The sequence below is a fragment of the Diabrotica virgifera genome, chromosome 10 (genome assembly GCF_917563875.1).
Source record: "Diabrotica virgifera virgifera chromosome 10, PGI_DIABVI_V3a".
Taxonomy (NCBI): domain Eukaryota; kingdom Metazoa; phylum Arthropoda; class Insecta; order Coleoptera; family Chrysomelidae; genus Diabrotica; species Diabrotica virgifera.
In genome coordinates, this window is record NC_065452.1 from 80,742,359 (window position 1) to 80,761,567 (window position 19,209).

A 19,209-nucleotide genomic window follows, 5' to 3' on the forward strand; every position below is an offset into this window, starting at 1 on the left:
AAAGGCTGAGATGTGTATATTTGCAGACAACATAGTAGTATTAATTGCGGAATCAGCAAAAAACTGAAATACAACTTAGAGAAATGGAACCTAGAAGCAAGCAAATACAATTTAAACGTAAACAAAGAGAAGACTCATACAGATAATGAAAATATCAAGGAAACAAGGAACGGAAGATCAAATAGAAGTAATGATAGACCAACAAAAATTAATACAGACAAATTCATACAAATACTTAGGAACAGTAATCAACAACAAAGGAGACATCGAGGACGATCTTAACAACAGAATGGAAAACACAGGAAAACTATTCCAAGCACTAAATAGAGGATTCCTTAATAACAAAGAAATATCAACAAAGACCAAGATGACAATATACAAAACAATATATAGACCTACGGTAACATATGGAGCAGAAAATTGGATATTAAACAAAAGACAGCAGAGCAGAATACAGGCAGCAGAGATGCGAAATACCTCAGAAGAACGATCGGAGTAAAAATAATTGATAGAATCAGAAATGAAGAAATAAGAGAAAGCCTCAAAATCAAACCGATACTCGATTCAATCAAGGAGAAAAAATTGGCATGGTTCGGACATCTAACCCGGATGGACAATAATAAACAAGTAAAAATAGTGTGGGACGCCAAACCAATAGGGAAGAACAGAAGAGGAAGACCCATTAAAGAATGGAACAGTGATATCTCGCAGATACTGCAGAGTAAGGGTAAGACTTGGCAGGAAGCAACACAGATGGCATCCAATAGGAAGGAATGGAGAGAGTTCGTTAAGAGCTAGGATACCTCAGAAGATTGTAAAATATTGTAATTAATGAATTGTATTATAATCGGCCCAACACCGAAAGGTACAAATGGGTCTACTGATTAAGTAAAGTAAAGTTTATATTTACCTTGTTTTGTAAACAGATATTAATATACTGCTTCTCCATTTGTCTGACGTTTGACCCACTTCCATAATGCTATTAAATATACCTGTTAGCCAATTTGTTCCTGTCCACATTTCCCCAGGAATATCACCTGGTCCAATTGCTTGACGTTTCTTTATTTCTTGAACTGCTTCAATCACTTCCTCATTTGTTATTTTAGTGACTGTTACTGTCTCCGTTAGCTCAACTGGTTTTCTGTCAAATTCTTCATTTAATAAACTGTCAATTAAAGTACTTTTTCCGTTCCTTCTTCAAATCCTTTTAGTATTTTATTTTCTTCTTGGATACATTTAATCTGATTAAAATCTTTTGATTTCTTAGTCTTATTTTTGGCTACTTTATAAATCTTTGTTTCTCCGTACCTGGTATCAAGTCCATATAGATTTGTATACGCTTTTGCTACTTTCGCTTTATTTATGGCAGTCGTATAGTTTTGAAGATCTGTATGCGACCTATTCTCTTGCCACTGTTTATACAATTTTCTCTTCTCTTTTACTTTTTCTTGAACTTCGTGTGACCACCACTAGGTCTCCTTATTCTCAAACTTCTTTCCTGATGTTTTTTCAAGTACTTCAATAGCCTCTAATGATACCGGCAATTTTCATTGAAATTGAATCGGACTTTCTTTCGTGTTCCAACTAATTTTTTCCTTGAATAGACATTTCTCATCTTTTAACATCGACCACTTGATTTTTTCGTGGTCCTCTCCAATATTTTGGTTTAGTTTCACTTTTTACTTCGAGGTCCAACATAAGCAACGTATGTTTTCTACTCTTTTACTACTACCTTGCAGGCCTTATATATGCAGAACGTATATTTTCTTTCACTGACATGAAATAATTTATTTGGAAGTGGTTTTGTCCATTTTTGTACGTAATAAGTTGAGTTTCTCTTTTTTGAAAGAATGTATGTGTTCAATTTTCACATGTCAAAAATATTATTATATTTTTTTACAGTGTTTAATCACTTATTAAAACCCTTAACTTTAAATAAATCTCAAGCCAGCCCCGTTCAATAGTTACCATTTTATCCCTCCTATTTCTTACCCTCTCTCCTCACCCTTACAGATAGACAATATTTGGACAATTTGCGATTGGGAATTTCTCTCTTCTCCTATACCCATCGAAGGGTGAGCTTCTCTCTCGTACCTCTCGCCACACGTGAGGGTGAAACTCCTCTTCGCCACGATCTTTCGACGGGTCAAATCGGTACCGCTCATCTCTTGACGGTACATCTCATCAATCTCTTTGTTACTCTCAACCGTTAACCGAAACGAACAATAGCAATACGTGCATGAACAGTATTCACGAACATATTTCGCGAGTGACGGCATACAGTAGCGCGGCAATCAAAATTCAATTCGTGTGTGACCACGGCTCTAGTGATCTACAACGTTTCACAACTTGGTAAGAATTTATTATACATATGAAATATTGTCTGTATAAAACTGTCTGCTATATTTTATATTCCCATTTGAACCTAGCAATCCTAAATACAGTCCAACCCTTAGATTGTATTCACAATCTCACCTATGTACAATACAGTATGAACAATCGCCATATTTAATGATGTTGCTAATTCAAGCATATATCATCTCCAGCTTCATTTCTATCTCCAAAGCCTAGTACTTCAGTTTTGCTTCTCTATCTTATCTTGGATTGTTTGTACCCACCCCTGTTTGATAGTATTAGGCGTCATGCACACACAACATTCAATACTGCTTTATCAAGTTCAAATTTCACTCACTCGTTCGTACAACTTCTACTACGTTATCTATCAGCAATTATACCAACTCCATTTCTAGTGTCACTTTTCCCTACATACCATCATTTGTATCTTTCACCTAGTTCTTTTGCCCTTTGTCCTTTCCATTTAGTCTCTTGAATGCAAGCAATTTGTACTCTTCGTATTTTTAGCGCTCTACTAACTCCACACTATTATTTGTAAGACTTCCAGGATTTCAAGACCCTATCCTATTTTTTCTGCAATGGTGTTATTCCTGAAATAGTCCTCACCCGGAAATCTGAACGGATACTCAGTTTGATGTACCAGATGGACAGCCTCATGTAGGGACTTTCCCACCAGTCTTCGTTTGTTCTGTCCACTGTGTTGGGAGATTTTCTTCTTGGTCTTCAGCCTTCTACCTTTTCTTCTACTACCAATAGTTCCATGGTCTGGTCAATATAGTTTGGATCTTTTAATGTTGGAGGAAGCCATCCATAGGAAAGAAGTTATACATAATAAACAATATTATTTTCAATTTTTTTTTTATTTTCCAAGGGCGTATTAATTTGATTTACTATCAAAATCAAAAGACAGTTCACAACTTATCACATTATAATAATTTGTCCTTTTCAGGTTAGTGTAAATATTGAAATAAAAACATTACTAGAAACTATGGGTATCTATTAATGATAAAAACAAAAGTGTCTTAAAACTTTAATAATTTATTCGTGAATGTAGTGAATAAAATTATTTTACGATTTGCTAACTGCCTTAATATTTATTAACTACATTCCTTATCATAAAACAATTTCAGCAAGGGGATCTCTACTAGATTAATGAAATGTATTTATAATTACATATTCGCCTTCTTGAACAAGGTAGATAACCTACTGGAACCTCAGCAATTTTATAATTATTCTATAAAATCACAAAATCTTAGTAAATTATAAGAAACAAATCAGTTATCAATATTACATAAATCACAGAATATAGAACATCCCTTTATAATGAATGTTAAATTTTAAAAATACTTATAGCCTACACATATTGCATGTTCCTTCATTGTCTATTGTAATTATGAAATGTTAATTTTTTAATCATTTTATATTATCCATATCTAACACCTACACAAATCAGGCACCCAACCTATATCGAGTGAATCCACGGGAACAACTATTCAGTGCTGCTATGTAGTTTTTTCTAACGATACATTGTTTTACGGGCTTATATGCAATGGAGTTATTTCTTCCTGTTTATTGCTAGTCACAAGCGACATTAACACCTGACAATGAAAATAATATGGTAATAGACAACTACACTATTGAACGTATGGATGCCTTCACATATCTTGGCACAGAAATCAATCAGAAGAATTCCGTAAATATCGAAACTAATACACGTATTTCCAGTGGAAATCGTACATACTATGCTAACATAAGATTGACGGCATCGAAATTATTAGACAAAAGAACCAAAATGACTATACAGGGTGAGGCAAATAAAGGGCCTATTAGAAATATCTTCAGAACTAAAGGTAACAGAATCATGAAAATTTGAATGAAGGGGTTTTGAGGACTTATCTATTTAATGAAACTATTTCCATCTATTTGCTACTTCCGGTTATACCGGAAGTTGCTTATAACTTCGTTCTTTTAAATGGGACACCCTGTATATTTTTACATTTTTGGATTCTCTTCGATGTGTTCTTTCTTAAAATATGAGGTTTTGTAATGTTGTACAGGGTTTTTTAAAAAGATAATTACGTTTTTTTATTAATTTCGTAGCAATATTCACACCCTGTAGAATTGTAGTAGTTTGACATCAAAAATTCTACTTACGTTCAAATGATTTTTAATATATTCTACTATTGTTAAGAATGATTAGTATAGCTAAATTTTTAATTTTAGTATACAGGGTTGGTCGAAACTCGGAATGAGTATTTTCTGAGTTTTCTTAAATGGATCACCCTATATTTTAGTATTGCAATGAAATGATATTATATGGTACTTTTTTATTTCTTAAGCATTCCCTATACCTAACTCCTTTAATTTGTGCTTAATTGTTAATCGCACCCACAATCTTAACTACGCAGGTATTTTGATAGCTAAACCATTATTGGTAATGTTAAGGATAAGTCTAGATTAATAAGTATTTATTTTTAAAAAATTATTTGTGATTGAAGATGGTTACGGCCAACCTAATAAAATTTTACGTATTTTTTGTTGCAATTAATGTTTAATTTGAATCACCGATAACTCACAAATTAAAGCAGTTAGGTATAGGGAATGCTTATAAAATAAAAAAGAACCATGAAATATCATTTCATTACAATACTAAAATACAGGGTGTTCTATTTAAGAAAACTCAGAAAATATTCATTCCGAGTTTCGACCAACCCTGTATACTAAAATTAAAAAATTAGCTATACTAATGATTCTTAACAATAGTAGACTATATTAAAAATCACTTGAACATAAGTAGAATTTTTGATGTCAAACTACAATCCTACAGGGTGTGAATGTTGCTACGAAATTAAAAAAAAAACGTAATATCTTTTAAAATACCCTGTATAATATTACAAAACTTCATATTTATAAAAAGAAGATATTGAGGAGAATCCAAAAATGTAAAAATATACAGGGTGTTCCATTAAAAAATAACGAAGTTACAAGCAACTTCCGCTATAACCGGAAGTTGCAAATAGATGAGAATATTTTCATTTAATAGACCATGACCCTTTATTCCTATTTTCATGATTCTGTTGCCTTTAGTTCTCGAGATATTTCTAATAGGCCAGTTATTTGCCTCACCCTATACACAGAACATTGATTAGACCTGTAGTAACCTATGGTTGTGAAATTTGGGTGATGACGAAAAAAGATAAAGCCCAGCAAAGGGCATTTGAGAGAAAGATACTGAGAAAAGTATATGGCGCGGTGCAAGGGGAAGACGGCACTTAGAGAATCAGGAGAAACGAGGAGGTTAATGAATTGAATGAAGGGTATGATATTTTAAAATTTGTGAAAAGTCAAAGACTGTCATGGCTGGGACATATCCAGAGACAAGAAGGCGTCGAAATATTGCAATGGAAGCCGATAGAAAGGCGAAAAAAGGAAGGTCGAGAATGAGATGGTTGGATGACGTGGAAGACGTCCTGAAAACCATGAATATAAGACAATGGAAGAGAGATCTGAATGGAAGGATATAGCCAGACAGACAAAGACACATCCAGAGTTATGATGACAAAAGAAGAAGAAAAAGAATTTCACATTGTCTTTAATAATGCCTTCTGCATCTATAGACAAAACTACAGGAAGAGAAAAATCCCTATCACGGCTTATAAGCCCGGCAAACAATGTATTGTTATAATATTCACTCACACGTGAAAGTCTACGCTGAATCTGTATCTTTCTTTAAATGCTTTGTTTATAATAATAAAGATATGACTCAATCATTGTCCTTAACTGTTGAAGTATATAGACTTTTATTAAATACTCTATAACCGATTTTCCAACATGCTCTAAGAATCACAGCATCAAACAACGCTCTTCAGATCCGGCCATTCCTGAACACAATTGTTTTTGATTACATATGTTATTCTTCTAGCTTTGGTTACATATATGTATATAGAACAAATGAAGAACCTTATTTTCAAGAATTATGTATTTATAATTTTCGAGATTCCAATAGCAGTAATACCCTGTGAATGAAATCCCCCTGCCGACAGTTCACATATGGTTACAGATATGACCATTTTTTACAGGTACAAATATGAAAAGACTATATTATTGAATCTGAAATCGTTATAACATTATTATTTCTATTTTGAGGTGGTTGCAAAAGATCACAGAACTGTAGTAAAGCTTCCCTTAGAGGTCTAGAAACTTGGGTGGACGTTGTTGTTGTGCATTCCACCAAAAAAGGATAAAGACTTATTAATTGTTCCCAAGCATTATTGTCCCCTGAAAAAATATATTACATTAGTTAGTTAAAGTGTTATAGAGTATATGTACACTAACCGGCACGAAAAACGGGCACCCCACAAAATGGGTCATTTTTTATGGCTCGTATTTCCTAAACCTGTTGTCCGATCGAAGTGATTTTTTTAATATGTTATAGTCTTGTTCTTTAACAATATCGCTGTAATAATATTGTTGCTAGACAAGTAAATTTTCATTGTATACCGGGTGTACCAATCAAACTGTGTTTTTTTTTAAAAGTTCGGAATACCCTGTGGAATATTCTAGCATTTATAAAATTCTGAAATTAAAACCCAACTGTAGCCTCAGGTTTTCTTAACATTCTGCTTTTTGACTCATTTGATTATGTGGGATGATAAAAAAGTTAGGTACTTTAACAACTAGCCATGTTCTTCATCAATACAGGGTGTTTCTAAATAAGTTTGACAAACTTTAAGGGGTAATTCTACATGAAAAAATAATGACCGTTTGCTTTGTAAACATATGTCCGCAGATGATTCGTTTCCAAGATACAGGTTGTTGAATTTTTTCTTAGAAACTGACGATTTATTTATTGCTCTAAAACCGGTTGAGATATGCAATTGGAATTTGGCAGTTTTTAAGAGGTAGTTATTGCGCATTTTTTGACGTACAATTAAAAATTTTATATTCACCATTGGCGTGCATACGGGTAACATGACCGGGTAGTATGACCCGTATGCACGCCAATGGTGATTGTACGTCAAAAAATGCGCAATAACTTTGTCTTAAAACCTAAAAAATTTCATTTGCATACCTCAACCGGTTTTAGAGTAATAAATAAATCGTCAATTTGTAAGAAAAAATTCAACATCCCGTATCTCGGAAACGAATCATTTGCGTACATATGTTTATGTATAAAGCAAACGGTCATTATTTTTTCATGCAGAATTACTCCTTAAAGTTTGTCGCACTTATTTAGAAACACCCTGAATTGATGAAGTACAGGGCTAGTTGTTAAAGTACCTAACTTTTTTATTATCCCACATAAGCAAATGAATCAAAAAACAGAATGTTAAGGAAACCTGAGGCTATAGTTGGGTTTTAATTTCAGTATTTTATAAATGCTAGAATATTCCACAGGGTGTTCCGAACTTTTACAAAAAAACACAGATAAATTGGTACACCCTGTATACAATGAAAATTTAGCTGTCTAGCAACAATATTATTACAGCGATATTGTTAAAGAACAAGGCTATAACATATTAAAAAAATCACTTAAATCGGACAACAGGTTTAGGAAACACGAACCATCAAAAATTACGTATTTTTTGGGGTGCCCGTTTTTCGTGCCGGTGAGTGTATAATAAAATAACTTAAGATTTACAAAGTGTAACATATTGACACCAGATCATATAGAAACAGATCACCACTATCTTATTATGAAAAGATTACAGAATTTAAACTTAACAAGAGTTTTAAGAAACAGTAAAGGTGGAAAGGAACATACATAAACTCAATAACCTTGCAATACGAAACAAGTACCAAGAGACCATGAACAAAATTTATACAAACACAAAAAAACAGTAGAACAGTAGAAAATGGAGACAACTAAAATAGATAACAGACACAACAGGATAAGTCATAATAGAAGAAAATAATACGAAAATAACAAAGGTTTTTGCTAGGAGTGTAAAAATGCCAAAATCAAGAAAAGCTTAACAAGGACGAAATGCTAAGCAAAAGGAGTAAGATAGATAAGAAAGCATATGAAATTGACTGAAAAAGTGCAAATTTCTTATAAAAGGGAAGAGAGAACGATTGACTTAATAAAAACTACAAGAAATAAAGCAAGACGGACATACCCATAAAATGAAGCAGTTTTATAAAAATATAAAACCATTTAATCATAAATGGGTATTTAAAGTATGAAAGAAATACAAAAAGGAATAAATAGAGCTAGAAATGGTAAAGTTGCAGAAGATAAACTAGTAGAACTGTTAAAATCTGGTGGTAAGCATAAAGAAATATAGAAACAAATATGGGACAGTAAAGAAATACCTGAAGAATAGACGACTGGAATTATCACACCAATAAACAAAAGAGAATAAGGAAAAATCTTCTGAATTTATCTTATAAGATAGTAGCCAACTTAATAAACCAGAACTAAAAAACATAGAAGCAGAGAAAGCAATAGAAGATTATCAGAGCGAATTTCGTCCAGGAAGATCAACAATAAACGAATCACATACATTGAAAGATATACTACGGAAATCCAGAGAATATAACAAGAAACTTATACAGTATGTCCCTGTAAGTTGTATCCATATGGAAAACTTTTTTATTATTAATTTTACGAAAAAAAGTTATTCTTTATAAAAAGCTCTGCATGGTCCAAAACCTGAGATTTAACCATCAAATATCAAATTTTTTGAATATTATACGAGGTATCTCAAAAAGTTTGAATTTCACTCAAGAGTAAAGTAGCTTTATTTTTCACAATATTGAAAATTGCTATTATGAAAAGTTGTTTGGAATTAAAAACTGTATTCTAATATGCAATTACATCCTTCTAATTGAAAATTTTTTTTTAGAAAAATTATGGATAACTAACATTATTTTCAGTTATTTTAATTCAGATAAATCTTTTATTATTAATTTTACGAAAAAAAGTGATTCTTAATAAAAAGTTCTGCATGGTCTAAAATCTAAAATACAACCATCTTTTGTCAAATTTTATCAATTTTATACGAGGTATGTCAAAAAATATGAATTTCGCTCAAGAGTAAAATACGTTTATTTTTCACAATATCGAAAATTGTTATTATGAAAAGTTATTTAGAATTAAAAACTATGTTTCAGTATGTAATTACATCCTTCTAATTGAAATATTCTGAACTATAAAGGTACTTTACTTTTTATCTAAATTTATCTTTTTGACATACCTCGTAAAAAATTGATAAAATTTGATATAAGATGGTTGTATTTTAAGTTTCAGACCATCCAGAAGTTTTTATTAAGAATCACTTTTTTTCGTCAAATTAATAATAAAAGAGTTATCAGAATTGAAATAACTGAAAAAATAATGATAGTTATCCATAATTTCTCAAAATTTTTTTTTTCAATTAGAAGGGTGTAATTACATATTAGAATATAGTTTTTAATTCCAAACAACTTTTCATAATAGCAATTTCCAATATTACGAAAAATAAAGCTACTTTACTCTTGAGTGAAATTCAAACTTTTTGACATTCCTCGTATAATATTCAAAAAATTTGATATTTGATGGTTAAATCTTAGGTTTTGGACCATGCAGAGCTTTTTATAAAGAATAACTTTTTTTCGTAAAATTAATAATAAAAAAGTTTTCCATATGGATACAACTTACAGGGACATACTGTATAATTTTGACTGACTGCTTTCAATAAAATAGATATATTTTAAATGCAAAAGGCATTAAAGAAACTAGGAACCCCAAAGCAGTTAACAGAACAACAGAATATGTGCTTAGTGAACTCCAAAGCCAAAATAAATTCCAAGGAATAATATCAGAGGAATTTAAAATCAATAATAGGACAAAACAGGAAGATCAAGTTTCTCCGACCCGCTTCAATTTCATAGAATGTTTCGAGAAAAACAAAATTAAAGGAAAAGAGCATAATATGTACTGAATGAAACTCAAACAATTGCATATGCAGCTAACCTAACAAGTAACAATAAAAAGAAAAGACAATCAAATACATGAACAAGCTGGATGTTGAAGCAGAAAAGTGGGATTGGTAATAAAAGAAAAATCAAATATTTGGGATTGAACGGGTAGACAGAAAAGGGATTAGGGAAAACTGAAAATTTCAAATTTGAAGTAGTCTATTTTAACTACCTTTAAATAGGTAGACTCAGTCGGAAAAATAATTAAGGAAGAAATACATGAGAGAATTCAGAAGGGTAGTCACGCTTTCTTGATATAGGCAGCTAAGCATACCAACTGTTTTGTAGATATCCCAATTTGAGTAATGTATGAAAAATAAGATATTTAATATTTTGTATTTGCTTACCTTTCACAACTGTAGCCTTTTTCATCGAAATTATTAACGTAGTAAGAGCTTTCAATACAAAAGAAATCTCAGAGAGGCGATACCTAAAAAATATTATGAAACTGAAATCTGAAATATTAACTGAACATTTTATTACTTAAATTACCTTGGCAATGGACATTTTCCGCTAAGCTTTTCATCTTCGATGTATTTTTTCAAAACTTCTTGAAATCTATGGAGTAAAGAGGTCACCGCCAAATGTCCAGCAATACCATTATTTTTATCATCTCCGTTAACCACCAGTTCATGTTTAGCACCATCGATCAAAGAAAATTGGAGTAGTGTCTCAAAACAAGTCTTGGCAAACTCTTCTCGAAGGGTTAATTCAATATCACCATCGGTTTTGACGTTAGTGGCTGAATGGATAGATCCTTTGTTCAACAGAATCACTACCTGCATTATAAAATCTTTTGGAATATTTGGTGAGAAAGGTAATACTTCTGTCCGTAACAGTTCTATTATCTGGCAGTCAGTGGCTTCGTCTGAAACCATCTCATCCAAACCTTTTTCTCCAGCAGCACATCTAAAATACAAACAATAGAAAGTTATGTATGATTTGTTGTATGTATGACACAAAATATTATATTATGCAACGAGCATTTAACGATAATCAATATGATGTGAGTATGACGGATACGAAACGAGCCGCGAACTGGGGAGTTTAGTATATAATACGAGCATCATAATGACAATTAAATGCAAGTTTTATACATGATTTTTTCTATGATCATTCAAAAAGAAAATAGCATGGAAAAAATACATTAAAACCGAACTGGAAGAAGATAAAGATGAATATAAAAGGCTACGACGATTAGCGAAAAACACCATAAGATAATTAAAAACAAAGACGTGGGAAGAGTCTGGAGAAGAATTACAGGAAACCCATGTAACAAATAATAGAAGCTTTTGAACAACAATCAGACATATGAAGAAAGGTAAACATAAAGAAATAACAGCTGTAAGGGATACAACAAACCAAATCCAGACAAATCCTGAACAGAACATGAAGAAATGAAAATAATAGCACAAGACAGAAAAGTGTGGTAGAGATGGGTGAATATGTAGCTAAACTAAACCCAAATCCGACACCTGAAAGGGTATAAGGAAGGGGAGAAAGATAGAAAGCTGTATGACACAAAATAGTATATTATGCAGCGAGTATTTAATGATGGTCATTAAGATGCGACTATGACGGACACGAAACGAGCCGCGAAGCGGTGATTTTCTCCAGCAGCACATCTAAAATACAAACAATAGAAAGTTATTCAGTCGATTTGTTGTATGACACAAAATATTATATTATGCAACGAGCATTTAATGATAGTCAATATGTTGTGAGTATGACGGATACGAAACGAGCCGCGAACTGGCGAGTTTCGTATATAATACGAGCATCATAATGACAATTAAATGCAAGTTTTATACATGATTTTTTCTATGATCATTCAAAAAGAAAATAGCGTGGAAAAATACAATGAAACCGAGCTGGAAGAAGATAAAGAAGAATATAAAAGGATGCGACGATTAGCGAAAAACACCATAAGACAATTAAAAACAAAGACGTGGGAAGAGTCTGGAGAAGAATTACAGGAAACCCATGTAACAAATAATAGAAGCTTTTGAACAACAATCAGACATATGAAGAAAGGTAAACATAAAGAAATAACAGCTGTAAGGGATACAACAAACCAAATCCAGACAAATCCAGAACAGAATATGAAGAAATGAAAATAATAGCATAAGACAGAAAAGTGTGGTAGAGATGGGTGAATATGTAGCTAATAGTGATGTAACGAATGTCATTTTTTGAACATTCGCGAATACGAATGCGAATGCGAATATCTGCTACCGACATTCGCGAATGCGGATGCGAATGCGAATATTCAGTTTTTTTTAATTTGTTTCTATTTTTGTAATGTTTCCGAAATTTATAATGAAAAGTTAATTGATATTTAGTGTAAATCAATCTGAATCTTAAGCTTTATTACATAATACCAAATAATAAAAAAAGTGAAGGCTGATAATGTGATTATACAAGGTTAAGCTCTATCTATCTATTGCCCTTCATTTGTCCAAAGTTGAACGTAGGCCTCCCCCTTATTTTTCCACTCTTCTCGGTTCAGTGCTAATGCTGCCGATCTGGTCCCGGCGTATCTTTTTAGGTCATTCGACCTTCTCGTCTGTGGTCTGCCCCTTCCTCTTTTGTAGTCCCAAGGTCTCCAGTGAGTTATCGCTTCATTCCATCTTCCATCTCTTTGTCTGCTGTTGTGTCCTGCATATTTCCATTTGAGAGTAGCTGCATGTGTCTCATGAGAGACACTTGAAAGGGTATAAGAAAGGGGAGAAAGATAGAAAGCTGTATGACACAAAATAGTATATTATGCAACGAGTATTTAATGATGGTCATTAAGATGCGACTATGACGGATACGAAACGAGCCGCGAAGCGGCGATTTTCCCCAGCAGCACATCTAAAATACAAACAATAGAAAGTTATTCAGTCGATTTGTTGTATGACACAAAATATTATATTATGCAACGAGCATTTAATGATAGTCAATATGATGTGAGTATCACGGATACGAAACGAGCCGCGAACTGGCGAGTTTCGTATATAATACGAGTATCATAATTCTTATCAATAAGATAAGATAATTCTTAATAGAATCAAGCAGAAATGTGAAGAGACAATGGGAAACAAACAATTTGGTTTCAGAGAAGGATTGGGAACAAGGGAAGCTTTGTTCTCAATACTAACATTACTTCAACGATCATGGGAAGTACAGAAACCAATTTACGTCTGCTTTATAGATTTTGAGAAGGCGTTTGATAGAGTTCAACATGATAGGTTGTTTGAATATCTAGAAATGATTGGAATAGATGATAAAGATCTGAGACTTTTACAACATCTATATTGGAATCAAGAAGCTTCTATTCTGGTAGACGGCAAAGAAACAGACAAAATTTGCATTCAAAGAGGTGTCAGACAGGGTTGTGTCTTATCCCCAACTTTGTTTAACGTATACTCAGAAATAATTTTTAATGAAGCCTTGGAAGGACAATGTGGAGTTCGAATCGGGGGAGAAACTATTAACAACATCAGATATGCAGACGACACCGCGATCATGGCTGAAAATATCGAAGATCTTCAATTCCTTATAGATCGAGTCACTAGAGAATGCTCCAATAACGGACTTAACATAAATGCAACAAAGACAAAGTTACTTGTGGTTAGTAAACAAGACGTCGGCCCTATGCAACTAATTGTCAGTGATGAATCAATAACAAAAGTTAACCATTTTAAATACCTAGGATGTTGGATAAACGAGACACTAAATCCGGATGAAGAAACTAAAACTCGTATAGAAATTGCAAGAGGAGCATTTATGAAACTTAGATCTATTCTAAGCAACTCTCAGCTGAAGTTACAACTAAGAATCAAGTTCCTAAAATGTTATGTGTATCCTGTATTACTATATGGATGTGAAACCTGGATCATGAAGGTTAACATGATGAACAAATTAGAAGCCTTTGAGATGTGGTCGTATCGTAGAATGCTCAGAATATCTTGGGATCAACGCATTTCAAACAGAGAAGTCTTAAACAGAGTAGGTCAAGGCGAAGGTGACTTAATGAAGATGATAAAAAAAGAGAAAACTTGAATATCTGGGGCATATAATGAGAGGTAGCAGATACAGGTTGCTGCAGTTAATACTCAATGGAAAGATCGACGGAAAAACGAGTAATTGGTCGAAAGAAATATTCATGGCTCCGAAACCTTCGTCAATGGACTGGCTTATCAGCAGATCAATTGTTACATGCCGCACAAGATCGAGAACGATATAATGATAAGAAAATAATGCAAAGATAAGAAGATCATAATGACAATTAAATGCAAGTTTTATACATGATTTTTTCTATGATCATTCAAAAAGAAAATAGCATGGAAAAAATACATTGAAACCGAGCTGGAAGAAGATAAAGAAGAATATAAAAGGCTGCGACGATTAGCGAAAAACACCATAAGACAATTAAAAACAAAGACGTGGGAAGAGTCTGGAGAAAAATTACAGGAAACCCATGTAACAAATAATAGAAGCTTTTGAATAACAATCAGACATATGAAGAAAGAAAAGCACAAAGAAATAACAGCAGTAAGGTTTACAACAAACCAAATCCAGAACAGAATATGAAGAAATGAAAATAATAGCACAAGACAGAAAAGAGTGGTAGAGATGGGTGAATATGTAGCTAAACTAAACCCAAATCCGACACCTGAAAGGGTATAAGGAAGAGGAGAAAGAAAGAAAGCTGTATGACACAAAATAGTATAATATGCAACGAGTATTTAATGATGGTTATTATGATGCGAGTATGACGGATACGAAACGAGCCGCGAAGCGGCGATTTTCTTATATAATACAAGCTCCAGACAGAGCGATTCATCTCGCGATTATATTGGTTAAAAATCTGTATTATAATGAAGCCGATTATGATACAGGTATTGAAATCATAACTGATATTAGGGTCAATCCATGCCAATATAAATTAAGTTGGTTGCTTGACTATTTTTAATATTTTTTATTTTTCTACCTTTTAAACTTCAGTCTATAGAGACTACAGAATTCTATTTATTTTATTTTAGAAAAATTTAGTTTGCCGATGATGGCCATTTTTGTTAAAGCGTATCGATCATTTTCACGGAAAACATGGCTTCGCTCATTAGCCAATATTTTCACTGAGGTTTGTCCTAGAACAATAAATCAAGAACCAAACTTTTTAGAAAAGTATGCTCTAAAAAAATAGCCTATAGCATTATTTAATTTCAAACTACCCTTAAGGCCTTAAATGAACCTCAAAATTTGAAAATGTAAACTGATAAAATTCCATTTTCAGCATTTTTTTAACAGCATAAGGCAGCCGATAATGGTTTGTAATTTTTTTCTGCAAAAGACATACGTACATACGTTAAAAATAAAAAAAGTTTGAGTTTTGAGACTCGAGTAAATTTTTTCAAAAAAAAAATCTCAAAAATGTAATTTTTTGAAAAATCTCAAAGTTTGACCTCTTATATCTCGGATGGACACGGATGAAAAAATTTGAAATTTGGCTGAATGTTAGCCCCAGCAAGTAGAATAAGGTGTAAAAATTTGGAGTTGCAGACTTACCTCATATTTACAGGCCTGAAAAAATGGTCGAAAGTCAAAATGGTCCAAATTTGAGCGTTTGCGGCCAGGGTAATTAAAATTCAAATGAACTGTCTAATGAAATAAAAATTAATCTAATTTCACCAGATTTCACAATGAATACAAATTTATACAGGGTGGGCCAAAGAAAAGAGTTCAGCTTGATATTTGGCAGTTATTAGTTTTTACTGGAATGCCCAAACAGGTCGATTTTTATTTTTAAATTACAATTTTTTTATATATATTTCATACGTCTCCATGACGTGTCATCGTCAGTGACGTCATCCATCTGGGCGTGATGACATAATCTATGATTTTTTAAATGGCAATAGGGGTCGTATGTTATCTCATTTGAAAAAGTGTTCAATTCTCTGTTCAGTAGTATAAACAATAATGTAATTATTTATACAGGGTGGCCAAAAAGTAATTTTTGAATTAAATTAATTGACACACAAAGAAGAATGTATGTAATTTATTTAACTAAAAATACATTTTATTACTGTCATAAAATAGAAAAAAAAATATTATTTGGCAAATAAACATTGCTTTTCGCTTAAATTAAATGTCAAAACTGTCAAGAGGTAGGCGGGAGGCTGTTTGTGATTTAATTTAAGCGAAAAGAAATGTTTATTTGTGAAATAAATATTTTTCTATTTTATGACAGCAGTACAATGTATTTTTAGTTGTCACAAGATCCCTATTCCCATTTAAAAAAATCATCGATTACGTCATCACGCTCTGATGGCTGACGTCACGTAGTATGAAATGTATCCCAAAAGTTGCAATATAATAAAAATAAAAATGGACCTATTTCGGCACTTCCTTAAAATCTAATAGGTACTATTGTCAAATATCGATGTGAACTCTTTTCTTTGGCCCACCCGGTATAAATTTGTATTCATTGTGAAATCTGGTGAAAATACATTAATTTTTATTTCATTAGACAGTTTATTTTAATTTTAATTACCCTGCCCACAAACGCTCAAATTTTGACCATTTTGATTTTTGACCATTTTTCAGGCCTGTTACTCCTATATGACGTAAGTCTGCAACTCGAAATGTTTACTTCTTATTCTACTTGCTAGGGGCTAACATTCAGCCAAATTTTAAATTTTTTCATCCGTGCCCATCAGGGAATTAAGGAGTCAAACTTTGAGATTTTTCAAAAAATTACATTTTTGAGATTTTTTTTTGAAAAAAATTACTCAAGTCTCAAAGCTCAAACTTTTTTTTATTTAAAGTATGTACGTATGTCTTTTCCAGAAAAAAATTACAAACCATTATCAACTTGCCTTATGCTGTTAAAAAAATGCTGAAAATGGAATTTTATCAGTTTACCTTTTCCAACTTTGAGGTTCATTTAAGGCCTTACGGGTACATAGTTTAAAATTAAATAATGCTACAGGCAATTTTTTTAGAGCATACTTTTCTAAAAAGTTTGGTTTTTGATTTATTGTTCTAGGACAAACCTCAGTAAAAATATTGGCTAAAGAGCGAAGCCATGTTTTCTGTGAAAATGATAACGACACGCTTTAACAAAAATGGCCGTAATCGGCAAACTAAATTTTTTAAAAATAAAATGTATACAATTTTGTACTCTCTATAGACTGAAGTTTAAAGAGTAGAAAAATAAAAAATATTGAAAATAGTCAAGGACCTTTGGACCACTTGGCTTGGATTGACCCATTATTAAAGTATGAGAATAGAAAAATGTTACTTACGTTGTTGGAAAGAGAAAATCATTAAGAGTATTATATAGTTCGTTCCACATAGTTGCAAACTGGTTTCCATGGATTCTAGCAACCTTTAGTCCCACTTTTAAAACTGTTAAAAGACTGTTTGCTGCTAACTTCCATATACTATTTGAAACACAATTATACTTTAGAGCTAGAGGAGTATGAAGGGTTACTATAATCTCTCTTAATATATTAGCACTTATAACTTCGTTATTTTCAGCAGTCTTTTCATATAGCTTAACTACCATTGAAACCGCTTTTTCGCCAAAGGGCACATAGTTCATTGTGACCCAATCTGCTATTTTTTGCTTGTTGTCTACTTTGGTAAAGGTTGGAGGTGAACACGTGAACTTCGAAAAAGACAGCAACAGCTTAAATATTTCTGGTATCATTTTTGAGTTATTCTTTTGCATTGCCTCTTTTTGGAGAAGTTCCATGACATGTAGCACTCCGTCATGTAATGGTGTCAAAATTATATCAGAGGAAGTAGATATTATGTACGGCGTTTCTCCATAAACAGGAATGCTCACAGCGTTTAGGAGAACTGTTCCTAATTGCCTTAGGTCGTCCAAAGTGAACGTATTCCTAACATGTTGAAACACATAAGGAAATATTTGAACTAAGGATGTGAGAAAGGTTTGACTTGGAATGTAAAAATCTTCGTGGGATTCGTTGTCAATTAAGGGCACAGTTATTTCAGTACCAATTTTCACCCAGACTTTCCAGGCCACCACCCAAATATCTTTATCATCTATTAAAGTCTTATTGTCTGTACTTTGGTTTTTACTTTGAAAGAGAATTTCTTGGAAAGATTTGAGAGCTGCTATGGATACTTCATTATTTTTACTTAAAGCTGCATTTTCTATGAATTCTAATAAAACAGACCACGCTCTAGGAAAATCGCCTAAAACTTGTAAGAGTTGTCTCTTTGTGTTGAATACTCTAGCAACTCCCGATAAGGTGAGGACCTGGGTCTCGGCCCACTGTTTCTGAGCAGTATTTCTGGTATGATGGATCAGGATATTGCCGCCTGCATCTACCTTCTCGCTACTTGCGGAGTTTGACAGACTTCTAACTTTGTCCAGCAATGGAAACAGAACTTGCCAAAGGAGAATTTGCCATGTTGATGATTTTAATAAGCTACCATGAGCAGATATTGTGGAAAATAAGGTTTGACTAGCTGATTTTCTGACAGCAGGCCTGGTGTCCACACATAGGTCTCCTAAGCTGGAATACAGACACATCCAGAGCTTGTCAAAACTAGGCATATTAACGGTGCCAGGAAAATCAGGAAGGACTGTGCTCTCTTCCAGTGAAGCCTGGCTCAATTTTCCTTGGTTTTGGTGAAAGTAGTCTGATATATTCCACTGAAAAGATAAAAATATTTTATAGGTTATTTAACTATTTATTTTACCGAAAATAAAAAAACAAAATGTTTAGGAAATATCTTCATTAACATTAGTTACATGTGGATGAAAAAGAAAGGTTATTTAAATATATAGAAGCAGTGGATAACCTAATTCAAAATAATCTAGAGGGGGAAAAGTCCCCAATCTAAAACAATAACAAGAAGCAGGTAAATGAC

The 19,209-nt window shown here is 32.7% G+C and overlaps 1 protein-coding gene across 1 annotated transcript in view; it reads right to left on the reverse strand.

Moving 5' to 3' along the window:
* Window positions 1–3,377: 3,377 nt before the first annotated feature.
* The window catches only part of LOC114340054 (protein MON2 homolog), a gene marked incomplete at its 5' end in the record, with an annotated part of 58,032 nt that continues 42,200 nt past the window's right edge, over window positions 3,378–19,209 (reverse strand). Inside the window, 4 exon segments of the mRNA XM_028290771.2 lie at window positions 3,378–6,633; window positions 10,665–10,747; window positions 10,810–11,226; window positions 17,610–18,991. Of these exon segments, the coding sequence (XP_028146572.1) occupies window positions 6,452–6,633; window positions 10,665–10,747; window positions 10,810–11,226; window positions 17,610–18,991 (2,064 nt within the window).